The sequence below is a fragment of the Patagioenas fasciata genome, chromosome 26 (genome assembly GCF_037038585.1).
Source record: "Patagioenas fasciata isolate bPatFas1 chromosome 26, bPatFas1.hap1, whole genome shotgun sequence".
NCBI lineage: Eukaryota > Metazoa > Chordata > Aves > Columbiformes > Columbidae > Patagioenas > Patagioenas fasciata.
The window spans coordinates 6364040-6383357 of NC_092545.1; the positions used below are offsets into that span (position 1 = coordinate 6364040).

At 51.2% G+C, this 19318-nt stretch overlaps 1 protein-coding gene across 1 annotated transcript in view; it reads right to left on the reverse strand.

The window, feature by feature from the left end:
- DUSP26 (dual specificity phosphatase 26) overlaps positions 1 to 19318 on the reverse strand; it is a 35357-nt gene that overhangs the window by 879 nt on the left and 15160 nt on the right. The window contains 5 exon segments of the mRNA XM_071799316.1: positions 153 to 361; positions 855 to 1127; positions 2958 to 2985; positions 2988 to 3485; positions 16972 to 17148. Coding sequence (XP_071655417.1) covers positions 153 to 361; positions 855 to 1127; positions 2958 to 2985; positions 2988 to 3069 — 592 coding nt within the window. The 5' untranslated portion in view covers positions 3070 to 3485; positions 16972 to 17148.

Consider the following 19318-nt stretch of genomic DNA (forward strand, 5'->3'; position numbering starts at 1 on the left):
GGTGCATCCTGGAGCTGTGGCTCAGGCGGGCAGAAATAGAAATACCTGTGTTTTTTAGGATGCTTAGCAATAGGATGTCAATCCAGCCTCCCCAAGGCAATTTCTCCCCACCACTGCTCCCCACGTCTCCCCCAGAAATCTTCCCCACCGACCTTCGTTCAGCGCTTGGTGGATGAAGTCGGCCGCGGGGTAGAAGTAGGGGCTCATGTCGAAGGAAGGCGAGTCGTGGGCCTCGATGCCCAGGTAGCGGATGCCCGTGCCCTCGTAGTACTCGGCGCCCCCCCTCCACTTGCTGTGCGAGGCGTTGAGGACGTGGGTGATGCGCAGGTGAGCCAGCTCCCGCCGGTTGGCCGCTATATCTCTATCCAGAGCAAGAAACAGCACAGGGATGCGTAAGTTTAGCTAAAAAATACGTTTCCAAGAACAGTGTAAGGACCGTCCTGGGCAAATATTTACACCTGAGAAGCATTTAGCGTTTTTTGTTTGTTTTTCAAAGCAAATCAGAGTTTAACAATTTAAATTATCTTCTGGTCTCAAAATTATTATATAACAATAAGAGTACATTAACTTACAATACCGTACTTCATCCCATTTTTTCCAAAGTTCTGCAGAACAACATTCATTGCAATGCAGCACTAAACCCCAGAATTCCACATTTAAGCCACATTTTAGTACAGTATCATTTCAAGTTTTCTTTTATCAGAATATTTCCCCAAAAGGTGCTCCAATGTGTAAGGATGCATCCTAAGGGGGAGCAAAGCGGTATTTTAGAGAAGGAAACCAGACTCTTAGGATTTTCCCATTTCACAAAACCACCCCGAGCGCCCCGGTTCTTGTCCCTTCCCCATACATACTGATCTCCCAGGTAGAGTCCTGGCCAGACCTCATCAGCGTGGTTACAGGCTGTCTTGCCCGTGTACAGCAGCCTCTCGAGCTCGAAGACGCTGAGGATGGGGTGCTTGCTGCGCTCGTCCCGCGAGCCGCGGCTCGGCGACCTGGTGCCGTTCCTGGAGAACCTGGACAGGAAAGCCATCGGGGCTGCCGAGACCCACAAGGCATACCTGTGGGGTCGTGAAGGCCGGAGGGTGGCCTGGAGGTCTCTTCTGCTGCTGCTGCCACCCACGGTCCTGTCATGGAAGCAGTGGAGATGCCGTTAGAAGAACCGGGGACCTCTCACTCCATCTCTTTGTAGAAATACCGACCTAAAACGGCCAGTTCGCACCTTCCTGCTGAGGGGGCTGTGTTCCGGCGGTTCCCAGAGTGAGACAGAGCATCCCCTACGCTCCTTCGAGCCGCCTTTCATCGCTTCTGCTGCCAGGGCTGCCGAGGGCAGGCAGAGGCAGCCAGGTTGCTGAGCCTCCACGGGCTGAGGTTTTGCTCCAGCCCCATGACTTTGGGTTGAGGCCATGTTGGCAAGAGATGTTCTACACGGGACCACCTTCCTTCTGAGCTGGCTCTGGGGCTCTGCCCGCCAGCGGGACAACGCCAGCTCGAGAACTGATGCTGCCAACCTGCCATCAGAAGCAATGAAAGGCGGCCAGGTCTGGGCAAACCACCAGGACTGGGGAGGAAAAGCCCCCAAACAGGTGGAGGATTCCATATGGCAGCACACAGAGTCTGGCCAGGACCCAGACTCCTACAGACCAGGCTCAAAACCTGTGGAGAGGGGTGGGTGGGATTAACCCCTTCGAGTCCAGCAGTCCTGGCAACTGCATTTTAACATCTTAGACTGGTTTGGGGTGGGAAGAGTTAATTTCAAGGGACGTGAAAGCTCATTTTACAGAGAAGATCCTCTGGGACGCAGCTCTGCTCTCAAACCTTTGGATCATGCTGATACCTGTCACACATCTGCAAGAAACCTCCCTGGAGACCCTTACCCAGGTGGAGCAGAACAGAACTCCCTCAGAGCTGCCTTTTTCTGCCTTTATTTGCTGTTTGTTTTGCTCGTTTGCTGCTGCCCCACTGACAGACCCTCCTGGACACGAGAACACGGTTCTCTTTCCCACCATCCCTGAGGGGGTGTCCAAAGAGCATCCCCCAGTGCAGCCCCCCCAGCAGCAGCTCAGCACTGGGCCCAGTTGTCTCTGGGACCCTGGGGACAGGCGGCGGTGACCTTGTGCTGGGTGACAGCACGTCTGTCTGCTCTGACATTCCGCCTCAGGCACCGGCCGGCAGCCAAGTGCAGAAGGAAGGAGCCTCCAGCCATTTCTTGGCAATGTGCACAGGAGAAAACGTTGCAAGGGCACGGGGGAGCTCATGGATGTCTCCCTCCCCATTCCTTGTCCCAGGGTGGCATTTCAGACCCTGCCTGGCATTTTGGGTGCTGCACAGGGGGGTCAGCCCTGCCCCGCTGGTCCCTGGCACCCAGCACCGGGAACGGGCCGGATCTCAGCCCGACATCGCCCCTGCCCTGCTGGACTTCGGGCTCCTTCACGCTGGGAGTTGAGACTTGGCAAAGCCCACCTGGAAAAGGCGGCTGGCGTGGCCCCCGCGCCTTGCGTGACCTTGGCTGTCACACAGCCACAAGGCACCGGCGTGGGGAAACGGCAGAGGGCTGGAAAAACAACCGAATCGCCAGTGCAAGGCTGTAACCGGGCAAACAGCAGCCCCTCCGATTGCTACGAATGGCTGGGGGAATAGCCGCCCCCACCTATCCTGGGACGGAGCTCAGGCCCAAAGGTGCCTTCCAGCACCCCACCCCCAGCACCCCCCCAAAACGCTGCAGGGGAAGAGAAACTGCCCCACGTCCCAGACCCCCGAGCAGACCCCAAAGCACCCCTGGCACCCAACCCCCCCCAGGCATCGGCTGCACCCCCGGTTTGGGCAGGAAAGCCCAGGGGCTCGCACCCCAGCACCGGGAGGGAGGGGAGAGGCAGCCGAGCCTGCACGCTCAGAGCATCGCAGAGACAGACAGACGGACACGCAGGAGGAAGGAGACGCCCACCCTGCTACTCTACCTTTGCGAGGGCTGAGATTTGCCGGCGCGGAGCGGGTGTTGTAGTCAGATCCAGTCGGCCATGTCTCCCCGCTGCCGCCGCCGCCGCTGGAGAAAGGCTGATGTATGAACATCTATTTTAAGCCATGACATGTCCAGAGGCAGGTTTGTTTAGATCATGCTGTGCATGGATGGGGAAGGGAGGAAGGAGGGAGAGGGCCACGGCTGCGGGGCTGGCGTGCAGGCGTGCACAGACACACACGCAAGTGCCCATTACTACGCAGACAAAAACAACAGCAACAATAACGTATGGAAATCCTCCTGCCAGCTTTTCCCTCACTCCTCCTCCAGCGAAGCAGAAGCCACAGGCGCGCAGAGGAGAGAAGAAAAACCCGATGAAGTGGTGCTGATGGCACGATTGCCCATATCATCAAGTTGTAGCTGTCTCTAGAGGATGCTCCTTCATTCCTTTTCCACGGGTGACCTTGTCGTCCCCCCTTACCAGGGTCTCTTTGGCAGAGCCAAGGCTTCGTGACGTTTTCTTAATCTGCTAAGAAAATAAACTGGGGGTGAGATGACAAATTATTTACAAATTCATGTCAAAGCCAGGGAATACTTCTTTTTTTTCCAGGAAGGAAAAGAAAAGGAAGGGGGGGTGAAACTCAAAAGATTGAAGCTTTTTGTTTTGACATTTTCTAAATGACACCATTCATTTCAGAAGTGCCGCAATACTTTAGTTCAACATTTTCCAGGCAGAATATCCCCCCCGTCTGAAGTGCTGCCTTTCCACGTAAAAGTTTGACTCCAATCAGAAAGTAGGAGTGTGGTGGGAAAAACAACTCGGGGAAGGATCAAAACGCTCTGTTCCTCGCCAAATGACACATCCAGCAAGATTTATGGCATTCCCTCCCCCACTCCCATTTGACTAAAACCCAGGAAAAATTCCTCTTTCATTTTCAGCTGAACTTGTGGTTATCCCAGGATGTCATCCCACAGCAGCACACACAGTTCAGTCCATCGCAGGCCTGGTTTGACCCCCATCATGCATAACTGCATCCCCCCCAAACACTGCTTATCAAACAGCTCTGCTGTGCATTGAGGGATGACATTCCCAGCAGCCTGTAAAATGTACCTCTGAACAGAAGAACCTGCAACCCCCATCGCAAAAGGTTAAATCTGAATTTAGAAAAGCGACATGAAATAAAATTAGGTGGATAAATGTTTTGTCAGAGCGCTGCCTGCGGGGAGCTTGCTGGCCATTTAAACAGAGGAGTAGGGGTTGTTATGGTTTTATTCCAATGATAATACTGGAACTGCTTTGTGGAGCAGCCAGAGGACCCCAACAAAGGCAGCGTCTGCTTCTTGGATAGTGAAATCTCAGGTACTTTGGAATGCCTGGGCAGCTGCGCCAAGGCAAAGTGTCAGCAATCTGTCTTCTTACAAGGGAGTTTCTTAGACACAAACCAGAGCTCTTTGCTCACCCCCTCTCCTTGTTTTCCATAACCACCCGTGCTGTAGCACAGACCGAGTCCCCCCTTGCTCCCCAGGAGGATTTGTTGGTTCTGGTTTTTGCTTTGGGAGCTCCTGGCCTTGCAGAGGCCACTGAGTGGATCTGCAGGCTTGGGGGCCACAAACACCCTCGGGGCTTTGTTGTGATTTTCACACCCATCTCCTTCAGCTTCCCCACCTCCCTCTCATCACCTCCAGCTCAGGGGCCTCTTTGTCACCTGTTTTGTGCTGAAAAGCAATAAACCTCTGAGAACGAATCACCAAGGCAGAGGGAGAGAAACTAAAACACAACCCCCCAAACTCTCTTTTCTCCTGGCATTTATTCTCCTAAAATTGTTCCCTCCTGAGGAGCATCCAGCTGCAGGACAGAGCACCGAGGTGTCCTGCAACCTCCCTTCCCTGTTAGATTTATCGCTCCGTGATGCCTGAACCCACTGAGAAGGATCATCTGGTCCTTGGCAGATAAAGGTTCCATGGGAACACCTATGGAGACACAGAGAGGAGGGTCTGGATTCCCCCAGCCATGGGCAGAGAGACCCCCCCAGGGCTGGGTGCTTCCAGGAGGGCACGGGCAGAGGTTTTACTCATCCCCTGGCCGGCAGAGCTGCCTGCGCTGGGGTTCGGGGTGTTACAACAGGGCTGGGATGCTGGCACGGGCAGCAATGAGAGCCCCGTATCTCAGCTATTGTCAAAAACTGCTGTGCGCAGCAGGCCTGCGGCGGCGGGGATGCAGCAGCTGTTTTCAGCTCAATTAGGGATGAAATCAGCTCCCAGCAGAACGAGCAGGGCACCCGCTGCTCCCAGCCCTCCCCTTCTCCCAGGCTGAGCCTGGAGCAGCAACCAGGGCTGGGGGCTGCAAAACCCACCAGCGAGCCAAGAGCAAGGGCTGCTTGGGCAAGTTCGCAGATGCAGCCACTGGAGGCTGCTCTGGTTATACATAAATCACCGCTCTGCGCCTTGTCAGGCATGGAAAACTCAACAGAAGGAAATAAAGGGCAGGGGTTAGAGAGTTTCAGAGCTGCTATTTCCTGCCTTTATACTCCCCATGCATGCAAATTCACCGTGGTCTTCACAGCTCTGCTTTAAAGATCAGAGATCAATCACTTCACGCGCTAAATGCTGCTTGTCCAAAAGCCACCTGGAAGGCACAGGAGCCAGACGTTATTATACTCAATCATAAACAGAAAGAATACACGTATTTCATCCAACACGTGCTATTTGACAGACCCGCTGCGGAGGAGGGTGGCGGAGGGAGGGAGTGCAGAGGGCACACATTGCTGCAGCGTAACAAGGTGAAATTAAGCCTACTGGAAGTTAACAGCCAGGGTAAGAAGGTGGCAGTGCTGAAAAGGCTCGTGCAGGATGGCAGAGCAGCATTACAGCCACCTACTGAAAGGGATTCGAACGAATGCGATTTACTTGGCGCTGAAACTGCCCAGGGAGGCATTGCATGTGCATCTGAGGGGGCGATATTAAAGATTAATATTATGAATAAATCCACCACGCACGCCACGGCTCAGGCTCTTCTCTAACTGCACCGTGGATGAAGCATCGTAGAGCGGGCTCCACCGCAGCCTGCCTCGAAATACATCACAGAAAATTCAGCTGAAAGGGCTGAGGCCATTTGGCCAGTCAGTCCAGGGTCAGATCAACTCTCCATCAAAGCAATGAAGTAATAAAGTGTAATCTTCACTGTCTGCTTGCCTACCTTTAGGTCAGGGATAAAGATCGCGTTTGGGGCTCCATTCATGCTCTGGCAGCCTGGAAGGAAATTGCAAAGCTCCAGGTGGGCGCCCAGCCAGGGCTCTCGCAAATCCAACCTGGGGACAGCCACTGGGTGCTGTGAAATCCTCCCCCAGCCCCCAAACGCATCTCTACCTCCCTGGAAGAGCCGCGATCGAAGGCAATAAACCCTTGGAAGCGAGGACGTGCGAGTAACACAACCCCTCCGTGCCCATTCCAGTAGCGTCAGCCAGAAAGTCAAAGCCTCGGCGCTTGGCCGTATTGATTCGCTGCTGGAGGGGGCCACTCGAGTCCTGGCAACACTGAGATATTTTCCACTAAAAGAAAGAAAAAGGAGAGAAAAAAAGAAAAGAGGTGGAAATAACAGGCACCAGGCTCATTGTCCAACAGCTGTAAAACCTGCAGAGCCTCAATTGGCGAGGAAAGGCCCCTGTCCCGGGGGAGGGAGGCAGCTGCTGGCCCCGCTGCACGCTCGCAATGTGTGTGATTACTTAGCGGGGAGACTCGGGATTGCTCGTGGGTGCATTTTGCCTGTCATGCGCTGTCTCGTTAATGCCAGAAGCAGCCTGGGATGGATTAGAGTTGCTACAGCGCAAGGAGGAAAACAAAGAAAAGAAAAAAAAATCAAAGAAGAAAAAACAGCTGAAAAAAATAAGTTGCTGGCAAAATTTGCTGTGAAATCCTGATGCTTTCTGTCCAACTGTTCACGTCAGCTTGTCATATCTTGTTAGCAGAGCAGGCAGGGGCACGGTCCAAACCTTCGTGAGGCTGCTGAGGGGTTTGCTCTTGACCTGGTGCTCCGTTTTATTTCCATGCTCCTACAGATGTCAAATGGAAGAGAACCACCCACCCCCAGAAGGGAGCACAGCTGGGACATTCATGGTCCGCTAGCGAGGAGTCCGAGCTACTCACACTTTTAAAGGCTAAGGTGAAGGTCACATCTGTCTGGTATGGCACAGTGATCTTCAAAACAGAGCAAAGCAGCCCCGGAGAGCAGAGCCTCGAGGCAGGGGGCTGGGAGGGCGCTGTGGGTCCATTCGGATGGTTCTGCTCTGTAATCAGCACCACACCTGCATGGCTCAAACCCGCGTGTGCAGAGCCCGGAGCCGAGCGCTGCTCAGTCCGCACCACACCTGACTCCAGAGCTCAGATTTTACTCTGGCAAATCCAAAATCCTTAGAGAAATCTGCTTTGGAGAAAAAAAAAAATGAACTATATCTGCATCAGGGTGGAAATTGGGGCCAAGTCCCTAGCAAATTCACACGGGGTTCAGGGCGGCTGCGGCCTGTCTGTGATTATTTCCCTTCTTGAGTGTTCTTGGCCCAAGAACCGATCGTCACGAACACGGACACGCAGCCGTGTCTGCCTGAGGCCTGTGGCTGCTGCTAACACAATGCATTTCTATTCACCGTGTCTATGGCACTGAGAACCCCAGCAGCCCTGCTATAATTTCTAAAGCAGCCAGAACAGCTTAGGAGTTCAAATATAAAGTCAGTGAGAGTTGGGTGCCTAATTCCTTTCAATCTTCTTTCCAATTCCTAGCCTGAGGGTTTGGAGGAAGTGGCTGGTTTGATTTGATGAAGAAAAAAGCTGCTCCATTAGCAGCTCTGATGTTGGAGAGGTTTCTTTCAGGCTGTGATGAATCCCAGCACCCTCCATCAGGCCACACTTGCTGCTAGATCCTATTTTCCCTTCAGTGACATTATGTCTTAAACAGGCTTTCACTGTAATAACATTTGCAGTAATGAAATCACCCGGCTGTACGGTCTTCTTTTAACAGCAAAAAATATCTGAGCTGGCTACAAAGGGAGATTTAAATGTCACAGAGGATGTGCTGGATGTGTCCATCAGAAGATAAGGCTTCTCTTTGTGGGTGACTGCTGGGCTTTGGGAGCACAAAGGCTCACGGGGGCTCCGTGCATGGGGAATGGGACAAGGGAGCGACGGCGAGTGCAGGAACAGCTAATACAGAGGGCTTTGAAAATGCCATGCTGGCTATAGGGCTCCTGAAGATGTAACAAAGACAAGGTGCTAAATTTGCAAGGGAAATGGCTCAAAATCAGCTCCTCTCTTTCCTTCCGAGTTCAGGGTTTACTCCTTTTGAAATTCCGGCTGTTTGATTTCATTGTATAGGAATTATTTCTTGCTTATCCCCAGGAAAGCTCTCACTCGGTCGATTTATTCCAGTACAAAGCTAAAAACTCCCAGTTCCATCAAAGCCAGTTGTAAAACTTTCAACATCTTAAAGAGGGGATCTCACCAGTTCGCTGAGCTGTGCCTGGGGTTGTTGTTGTGTTGGTGTTGTGGTGGTTTGTTGCTGTTTTGGTTTAATTTGTTCTTGTTTTTTGAGAAACAGCTCTCCCGATGTCTTCAAGTGCCGCATTAGACACCATTACATTTTGCTGCTGGCTCTTAATGGTAACATGACTTGTACCTCCAGCTTGGCTTCCCATCTGCTACCAGCGGAGACAGCAACGGTACAGAGCAGAGCGTGCTCGTGTTCCGAGGAGGGGATGGTGATAATGAAATAAGGAAAACACATTAGAGCTGATGATTTAGCCTGAGAAAGGGCAGATCGTATCATACAATATGCCCTATAACACGGCTATGAAAAGAGTATTTGGTGCAATGGGAAGAGAGACCAATTCTCCACCTCTATTTCTCGCACGAATGTCAATTTTAGCAGAAGAAGTAAAGGTCGTGAAGGACGAAGGATTGGGAGGTGGTTAAAAACAAAACTTCTCCTCCCTCCCCAAAGAGCTGACAGTCTGAGCTGCTTTGCCTAATAGAAACAGGCAGCAAAGAACATTCTGGCTTTAATAATTCTAATTATTCCACAGTATTGTGAAATAAATTAGAAATCCGAATGAAATTGGTGTCCCACAGCACGAGGAAATGTACAGTCACAGAATGAGGGTATCTACATCTATCCTGAGCTCTGTCTTGCAGAGACAAGACAGAAAATAATGGAAAATATGCTTAGAAACAGGAGAGAAAATTAAAGAACATGCGTCTGCACGGTGACTGCTGCAAAGTCACGCAAAGGCAGCCCCGACCCGCAGCCTCCTGCACACCCCGTGCCTTGGCTTCCCTTCTCATTTTCCTGTAAGTGAAGGGGATGTTTCCCTGTTTCCCCCTTTCTCCCAAGGGATGTGCAGAGGGGACTTTTTGGCCTGGAAGTTTCAGGGAGCTGGGAAATGCCAAGGGGTCAATCGCTTAACGGGCTGTGAGATCCGTGAAGATTTGGTGCAGCCCCAGGGGTGTCTGTGGGGCTCCCTGGGAGCCGCTGCCCCACGGGAAGGCCCTGGCTTGCTCTTATTTTTAAGAAGCGAACAGAAAATCCCTTATCGCAAGGCCCAGCTTTAACCCTGGGCACAGCATTCAAAGACCCAGAAGCCTTCAATAGTTGTTGACGAAGCAGGTGAGCAGGAACACAATTCATACGGCCACACATGAGAGCTGAGGACCAAAACCAGACTTTCTCATAGAAGCAGCTGTTTATCAGTATCCTCATTCATCATGCTGAAGGATGAAAGGCCAAATAAATAACCCTGCTACTGGCCACTATTATATTCCAGCACTGCACAGAGGAAGGCAAATACCTTGAAAGAAGAACTAGGCTGAGCCTGGGAGCCTTGCAGAAAGGCTGGGACTATCAGGCTGTGACAACAAGTGCAGAATTGTCCAGGTGAGACCCTCCAGGTGCTGATTCACGCTGTCCAGAGGTAGAAGGTGGAATGAGCATCTTCCTCCAAGTGCACAACAGGTCTTTCCCCAACACCAGCACTAGCCCGGCCTCAACAGGCTGTTATCTCCCCACACAGACCTGGAGCTTGAGCAAAAGCCATTCCTCTCTGCTTTCCTCAGTGGAACAACAACGCAGAATTAGTGGCATCTGTCTGACCGCGGCCATCCCTGCCCTGCCGAGAGGCACTTCTACCTACCGCCGTCCAGCCCTCGTCTCATGCCAATCCTGGAGCCATGGCAGAAATCCAAATACCAGCCATCCCTGCAGGACCTGCTTTTATCTTCCCCATGCACCTGGCAGGAGTTTGAGGAAATATTCTCACAGCTGAGGCTGATGGTGATTTAGCCAGGGAGGGCGAGCCACCTGCAGCAGGTGTTCAAAATAATGCCCATGGGAAAGAAGGAAAACAGCAAGTGCTGCCATCCCCATCACTGAAATACAGAGAGCACCGCACAGAGCAACTAAAGGAAAAATCCACACAGATCATTCGCGAGGTCCTACGTCTGGCCAGATGACTCGCAAAGGGAAACTATCTGACTCCTGAGCCCCTGCCCGAAGGACTCCTGCTCTGCTAAACTGCCTTTCCTGCATATGCAGAAGTAGCTGCCCGGAGCAGTGTTGATTGCTCCCTGTTAGATGGTCCCTGTGTGCTTTGGGCAGGACCAGTGGAGCGTTGCAAAGTCCATCTACATGTTTCTTGCTTTCGGTGATTTACAGTGTCACACGGAAGCTGGAGGCAGAGTGGGAAATTAAAGCAGATTTCCCAGTGCGGCTCCCTTTGGATCCTCCTCACCTCACCCACGGGCCCTGCAGACTCCAGAGATCGAGCTCTGTCTGTGTGGCAGGAAGAGATTAACCGATCTGCACCATTCACGTCAGAACTTTGCCTTGGCTCAGGAAGAAAATAAGCTGTCCTAGGCCAAGCGCTTACCCACCGCGACATCCTTGTCGGTTCCTGGGACATCCGACCTGCATGGAGCTCCCAGCATTTCAGCAGCATCCTCTGCTCCCTCTAACGCACGGTGTGAGACCTGCAGCTCTTGCAGTCCCTTTCTTGGCTTTACTGCCGCCATACGCTGACAGATACTTTATGAGCCTGGGGAGCCAACTCCTTCTGTTCACTTCAAATTCACTTTGCTGAGCAAACGGAGGCGAGGGAGAGCAGAGCCGGTGCGTCTCCCCGGCAAAGCTCGGCTCTTTTGGGCTGAACCTTTTGTTCTTTTCCCTCACCGCTTCTGCTGGCTTTGGTGATCTTTCTTCATAAGTTTCCCAAAAGTGACAAGGGCAATTTATTATGTGCACACAAGGCCTTGGGAATCTCCTGGAGACATATCATTCCTGCTATTATCCTCCTCACACGAGGAGCCGTTGTTCTTGTCAAGCTCGCTCGCTTCCTCCCTTGCAAAGAGAAGAAAGGATACTGGGGGTTTTTCATTAATCATTTTTACGCCGAGAGCTGCAGCTCCCGTCTGCATTCTGATCGCTTCTGATCTCTGCCACCATTTTTCATGGTAGCACTTATGAGGATTGTTTTATGCTGCTGGCTCGAGATGCGTTAATGACCAACCATTCAGTGTCCAGAGCAAAGCCTTAAATTTAATGTACACTCCAGTGGGGAAAATCTATTACAGCTATACATCTTCTTTCTTGCTATTCTTCCTCAAGTAAGGTGCCAGTTGCGAAGAGTGGGGGGAGTGAGGGGAAAGGCTGGCAGGAGGAGTTTGGTTTATGGTGAACACAGGCAGAGGTTCCTGCACTTGAGCTTGGAGCTGGCGTGGTTGAAAATCGGAAGATTTCAAGGGAAATTGGAAGATTTCAAGGAACGGCCAGGTGGGAAGGGAGCTCATTGCAAAAATGTAAGGATTTCAACTGATGGGAGCTCAGCGTGTCCGAATTTCTGGCCCGGGATGAAAAGCTGCTCCTGACAGTGCACCAGGGTCCTGAGGCTTTTCTGGTGGGGTGGGACAGCGCCAAGGGCACTTCTGTCACAGCCAGGTCTCCGATGTCACCACAGTCACACAAGGCTGAATTAGCCTGGTCCTGCTCAGGCTCTGCTTCCTTCACCTCCTGGGCACTCCCACTTCCTAACACCTGCACTTACAATTCCAATAGGTGATTATTAATAATGACAAAACCACCTAATTTCTCCTGTCACCTGAGCTCCAAGTCCTTTAGAAGGTCAGCAGGACCGAGTGGTGTTCTCCCATTTCCTCTCCAGCGGATGGCGAAAATGTGCAACATCTAGAAATAACCCTAGAGCTGGACCTTGCCCGAGTGCCCTGCTGGGGCTGGACTCGTCCCAGCTGCTCTCTCCTCCGTGTGCTGATTTCGCGCTGGCTCTGCCCGCAGCAGAACAGCGGAGCCAGATCCCGGTGCCTGGGTCAGTGCCCCTTCCTTAGTGTGCGAGCCCTGGCACCGCTGTCCGTGCAGAACTAATCTCAAATGTAATCTTGTCTTTTTACACAAGGGTCAGGAACCGGCTCCCACTCTGTGTGTGCGTGACTGAATACACACTGCATTGTAATTCGGACCCTTTGACACCTCATTTTAATACAAAATGCATGAAACATAGGATCGAGAGATTGGAAAAGACCTCCCGGACCACGAAGTTCAGCTCTTCAAGATAAAAATCTCATTCATATTCTACCAAATTTTCTCTTAAAACTCTTAGGCTTCCTCTGCCACAGCCCTTAAGCCAGGATCAGTCTTTCCAATGCGTAGGAACCTCTCTGTTTTCCAGCATGTTTACTCTCGGTGAGGTTGCTCTTATACCAACAGCATCTCTTAGCTTAAATAGCAACTTCAATACTAACATTAACAATAATAATAGTTAATTATGAACCTAAAGGGGCTGCTGCTGGACCGAAAAGAACCCTGGTGTGTATCCAAGCTGCAAGATAGTAATAACTAACGTTGTGTTCATCGCAATAGAACAGCGTGTCCCCGCAGGGTCCAGGAGGAGCAGAGGTGCTGCGGTGGGTGGTGGGGAAGGCTCTGAGCTCGGTGTGGGTGCAGTTGGGCAGGGGACAATGCAAGGAGGAAAGAAAAGAAACCCCTTCCCTCGCATGGAGCAATTGGCAGGCAGCTGCTTGGTGCCCGGGACCCGGGGAGCAAGGCATTCTTGCTGCATTTTAGGCTGGACCTACATCAAACTCGTTAATGTCAACAGGAGGGAAATTGAACTGAGCTTTGTTGTAACCTTAATGAATCCTTTGCCGGTTACAGTAAATTTATTCTTTTGATTTCCCTTTCTCACCCCATCTTGTTTCATGTGGGCCTTTTTTTTTTCTTTCCCCCCCTTTTATTTAATGTTCCTTTTCTGGCAGCTTCTTCTTTTTTATTTCTCTCCAATTTAAAACACAGTTAAAAAGCTGTGGTTGATTCCAATTAAATATCCCCTTTGGGATTACAAAAACACACATACTCACAGACCCCCTCTTTGATTGTTTCCAAGGCAACGTATTTAAATGTCTCATTCACGGTGTCCAAGTGAAGAGCTGAAGGATTTGGAGAAGCTCTTTCTTTTCCTGCTCCCTCACCTCCCTCCTCCCCCAAATTACTCATGCTCGAGCTGTAACTGGTGCGATACACATATTGCACTCAACAGGCTTCGGCTAGAATGCAGAATATAGCTGGAGTACGGGTACGTACCCCTAGAATTCCAGAGAAGGATGAGGATTAAGCCAATAATATATGTCTTGCAATAATGCAGAGCTATGGTAATTACTTAAGAACGGTGGGAATTATAGGGAAGTATTGTATCAGCAACAAGACAGGGCCAATTCTGCCAGTCACTAAAATAGCATCTTTACAAAGAAAATCTGCCAAAATCATAGAGCTGCGTTGGTTAAGAAAGAAGGGGAGAGGGGTTGATTTTGGGTGGTGCAGTTGACAGGGAACCATGGTGAACTACAGGTGAGGAAACTCATACTTCGAGGTGCCTTTCCCCACCGCAGGTGTAGGACACCGTTTCCCACTTGGTGCCAGAAGTTCGCTCTTTCTCTGCCCACAGAGTTCGCACAGAACACAAAACCGCGGTGACTTCTCCGCCTGAAACGTTTCCGGTGTCCTGCCCCATGTTTCCATAGGAAGTTCTTGCGTTTTCCCTTCCCCGCTGGCTCGGAGGCGGCTGCCGCGTGTGAGGTTGCGTGGTGGCGTGTCCGCGTGTGTAACGAGGTGAGGCTGTGTCGGTCCCTGCGTCTGGTGGCACTTAGATACGCAAAAGGACACGGGGACGTGTCTGCTCCAGCACCGACGAGGGAGGTAACGCCGTGTCTCGCAGGCGGCCACGTGTGTCCCAGCCTTGCGCATGTCACAGGTCCACGCACACGTGTGTAGTTTGCCCGCAGACCTGGGTAGGAACAATCTATAAACCCACTTTAAAACCAGCCGCAAGTGGGCTGGGAGGAAACCGCAGCACCCGCGGTGCCCTTGATGTCTCCCCTTCCTTCTCCGCCGAAGGAGCTGACTGCAGCGTGAACGGCTTGCTTTGCAGTTGTTAAATATTAGTTCTGCTTTAACAAAGGTGGTATTTTATCATTAAGTGTTCCGTCTCCAAGGAGGGAAAAAGCCCCAAAGCAAAAGTGCACAAGTCCCATCGTCATTGCGGTAATGAGCGGAGGGCTCCTGCAAGGCGCTGATTTTACCTGCTGCTCTTTCCCCATTCTGTTGCTTTGTGTTCGCTCACTTCTTCACTGCGAGAAACGCGGCTTCTGGCTGAGCTTTCCACACCCACACAATTGGCCAAATTTAAGATATGAAAATGTATAATGCGGAGAGGCAGATTTATGTGTGGCCAATGTGATTCCTGCTTGCTTGTGAGTGTTTCACGCGGAAGCCGCGGCCCCTGTCTGGCACTTATAAACTGCTTTTCTTTTGGAAACTAACAGCGGATGTAAACATGTAGTTTTCTGTTAAAAGAGCTCAATATCCAACACGAGCTCCTGAGTGAGCTGGGCTCGTACTTTTGCTCTTTAACGGGAGCAAAACAGCTCTGGAGCTCTTTCCCTCCTGGGCTCCTCCCAAATCCCACTGAAGTCAAAGCACCAGAGCCCAGGGCTCCCCAGTTAACACCGAGTCCACCTCGTTCTTCTTGTCCTGGAAGCTTTCAGGCAAGAACAACGTCCCGACAGATCTGGAAAGACTCCTTAGAGATTAGGGCTATGCAAACCCTCTGCTTAATGTTTTGGGGGGTGTATTAATGTTGCTTTGTTTTGCTATTTTATTGTGGCTTTCAGCTCTGATTTTTTCTTACAATTTTAGCAGCTGAATCATGGCAAAAACATCACGGTTCCTATTTTTCTTAAGAAAGGAGAGGGGGGATGACAAAGGCTTGAAAACACAAAGCAAGAGCAACTTGAAGAATCAGAAATCCGAAGATGAAGATGCCACATGTATTACAGCATCGTTAAACTTGTGACTTCTTAAAAAAAGTTCAAAATAGGGTGATTCTCCTATTTTCCCAATGCTTGGTAGAGACCATAGAGACTTGTGAAATAGCTCACATTTGTAAATATTTTATTACTATGACTAAACCCCATGTGATTCAAGCCCACATTGCTCCGTGTTCTAGCACAAGGACTGAATAATAAATGACCATGTTGGAAACTACTTGGCCACAAAACGGAACAAAACAACTTCGGTGTGCGTTATCTGGCTACGGGAAGCGAGGGGCTGGTGGGAGAGAGGAGGGAAACTGGTTCATCACAGATTGACCCGGGAACTCTGCAACGACAGACAATTCGCCCAACTTCCCCCTTCGCCTCTCTTATTCCATTGCTGGGCTGTCATTTCAGCAGCGTCTTCAACAAACAAAAACTCTCTGTGGAGTCGATGGTAATTATAGGAATTTATCACAATTGCCAATCAAGGTGTGCTGGAAAGACTCATCTTTCATGTTTAAATTAGCTTTCACGGCACGCAGACCACAAGTTGTCTTTAGGAAATCAATTGCAGGAAAATTACATCCTTGGTGGTGTTAGGCGACCTCCCCAGCCATCTTGTGGCTTCGTTCCCGTCCGCAGAGACTCGAGTGGCCTCGTACGGCTGTTTTGTGGCCTCAAAGGTGGCCACAGCCCTCAGCACAAAGCCTGAAGTAATTCTCTGTGCTCCTGAGTGCAGTGAGGGTATAAAATGAGAAGACCACATTTACACCTTGCTCTGGTTTGCTGCTCCCAACCGTGCTGGCACAAATTCTGCCCGACACAGCTCCTGTTTGAAATGGGGACAACACTGACACACCTCAAGGCAAAATTCGGCTGTGTGCATAGATGCAAATGCTTCCTCCTAGATGATTAATGCACATTTCTAAGGGTTTTATCCTCTGCTGATAATGCTGCCATGAGGAGGATCCTCAGCTGATATATATCAGCTTGAGGTCTGACTCTAGGAGACTGAAGGTAAGCGATCCAAACCAATAAAGCATTGATAATTTAATTCTGCTGATAAGAGGCTATATTCCTGTCTCATCCAGAGTTATTCTGCCACCCACATATTCCTATTCTGAGGTTTTGGCCAAGTACATGTGTCAGGGACTATATGAACCACAGGCTGATACACTTGAGAAATTAAATTAGATCATAAAACTGCCCAGGGATTGCTGACTCCTTCCCTTGACCCAGCTGTGCATTTGGAAGCAATTTATTGCTCGAGTTTTACATCTGAACGTGTCCCTTTGTCAGAAGAGGAGCCCTGGCTTGTGCAGACGTGCAGTGAGACCGGGACCACCTGGAGAATAAACCAAGAGGGCCCCATCAAGCCGTTCCCTGATTCCGTCTCACGTTCCCATCTCGGAACAATATCTGTTGCAATCAACAGGAATCTTCCCACTGGCTTCACTGGCTTCCCGTAAGATCTGCTGTACTTAAAGGATTAGGAGTCTCTCAGTGCCACCGATTGCGATGGCTGTTAGGCGCATAAACGAATGTAAAACTCTACACTTTGGCGGGTTTTAGATTGGCACAGCCTGTGAGCTCCCAGCAGGGCCATTCCTGTTGCACATCACTGTGGGTGAGCTGAGGACAATCGTTATCATTACCTGTGAGGTTGATCAGCTCTGGGACGGCTCATTCTGGTCCAGCACCCCAGCTGGTGATGCTCATCCCCACACGGCTCCTTCCTCACCTCCTCCTCCTCCTGTTGCTGACACCGCTCCCGCACAATGCTCGTGCTGCCGTGTTTACTGATTGACTCTTGTCTGATTCTGACACCTATCCTGGAAAGGGAGTGATTAATTAATAGGGCTCATTATTATACAGGAGCTACATAAGTGAATACCCTTCCCAGCATCTTTGAGTTTTCATCAGACGGTGCCTGGCAGCTGCACTGTGTCAACTATTGTGTTAACAGAAGTAAATGCACTTAACAATTTACCTTTTCCTGGCCCAATATGGAGCCTGTCATTTGTGGGGGAGTGGTGGAGCTGCGAACACACCGGGGCACCATGGAAAAATAACTTGGGCTCCAGCCCCGCTGACAGGAGTTGCTCAAGGGAAAAACAGAAAAAAAAGAAAGCAGCTGAAATGTGATGGCTTAAGGACCAGGGAGGACATGGGTGAAAAATAAAATGGAGTTTACGGAATAATCACTCCCATGCCCGCTTGTCTCTTCCAGAGGATGAGCCACATCAGCTTTCATAAACTGTCACAACTGATGGAGTGATTTAAAATTGCCGTGGAGCAGCACAAAGGGAATGTAAAGAGCTGTGAGCAATTACGGCTGTGGGTGGCTGCGGGCTGCGCAGGCGGCGACGCGCGGAGGAGCCGAGCGCCGCACCGGAGGAGCCGAGCGCCGCAGCGGAGGAGCCGAGCGCCGCAGCGGAGGAGCCGAGCGCCGCTCCGGAGGAGCCGAGCGCCGCACCGGGGGAGCCGAGCGCCGCAGCGGAGGAGCCGAGCGCCGCAGCGGAGGAGCCGAGCGCCGCAGCGGAGGAGCCGAGCGCCGCAGCGGAGGAGCCGAGCGCCGCAGCGGAGGAGCCGAGCGCCGCACCGGAGGAGCCGAGCGCCGCACCGGAGGAGCCGAGCGCCGCACCGCGGCGAGGGCTCCTGCTCTCCCCTCCGCAGGGGCGGCCGCGCCGCCCAGCCCTGGAGACGACCTCGGCGACACACACAGAAATCACGGTCCTCTCATTTACTCCCAGGCAAACTGGGAGCCCCTCCGCCCAGCCGCTCCATTTGTGCTTCTGTGTAAATCTGGCAGGAATTTTGCGCAGATGTGGGGATGTCACGGTTGAAAATCAGATGTTGGAGGTCTTTGGTTGCTGGCCATACACCCAAAACAGCAAATGAGGCGCTAAGAGGTAAACCGCCATGCAAGTCAAGACAGCAGTGAGGGGTGCACATTGCTCACTATTTAGGGGTGTAATATCAAGTAGTAACGTTGTCTTCTAGAGATGATTTATGCAAGAATTGCAACCACTTCCCCCTGTTGACTGTAGGGGCAGCTCCATTAGCGGTCTCTGTCTCAAACCTTCATATAATCTGTATGTCGGTCCCCATTAAACTCCAGTGCATCTGGAAGCCTTGATGAGACACTGAATTCCAGCACAGCTCCATTCACCTCTACTCTGACGCCCATGGACACTCACCAGTCCTGTCCGCAGGGTGTGAAACCTGAACCGTTCTCCTCTGTGGTCCCACAGCCCCTTTGCTCCCTCAGTTTTTAAGCCCTGAACTCGTGCCTCACACATTTTTCACTATGTATGTATGAGACCTTGTACTCCAGGTCTTCTTCTCAGCCAGGGCCTGTAAACACTGTCTTCTTATAAATCCTACTGCAGATCTTGATGGTTTCTTCAAAGCCATATAAGTACAGAGCATCCACAGATCAGGAGCACAAAATAAGGGGCTCTGTTGGGTGGTTTCTTGCTCAGTTAATGAGGTAGAAAGCAAACAAGTACTTTAAAAGGGGTTTGATAGCCAAAGGAGGTTCACAGCAGCAAACATCTGGAGGAACACAGTGACCTTTGATTCTGTGCAACGTTTCCTTGAGCTCACTTTGGTCCACACACCAACCCCTGAGTCCCACCTCCTCCCAAAGGCTGCACTCCTGCAACCTGGAGCCTGCTACCTCCTCCTAACCAAATCAGCAGACCTGCAATGTCCCTTTGATAAACCACTGCCAGGTCAGCAGCGTGGAGGTGGTACAGACACGTAATACATCACTGGAGACGAAGAGGACTCTGCATTTCAAAGTGGGGAGGGGAGCATCCAAGGGATGTGAAATTAAAAAGCCAGGATAGAAGAGGCTATCATTTAAATTCACCAGTTTCAATTTTGCAAGGCGCTTCTTAGCTGCTGCTAAATATGCTGAGAGGGGCTGAGAGATAAATGGGTCAAGCTCAGCCTTTGTCAGCACTCTTGCATCTCTAAATCTCCAGGATCTTTCCA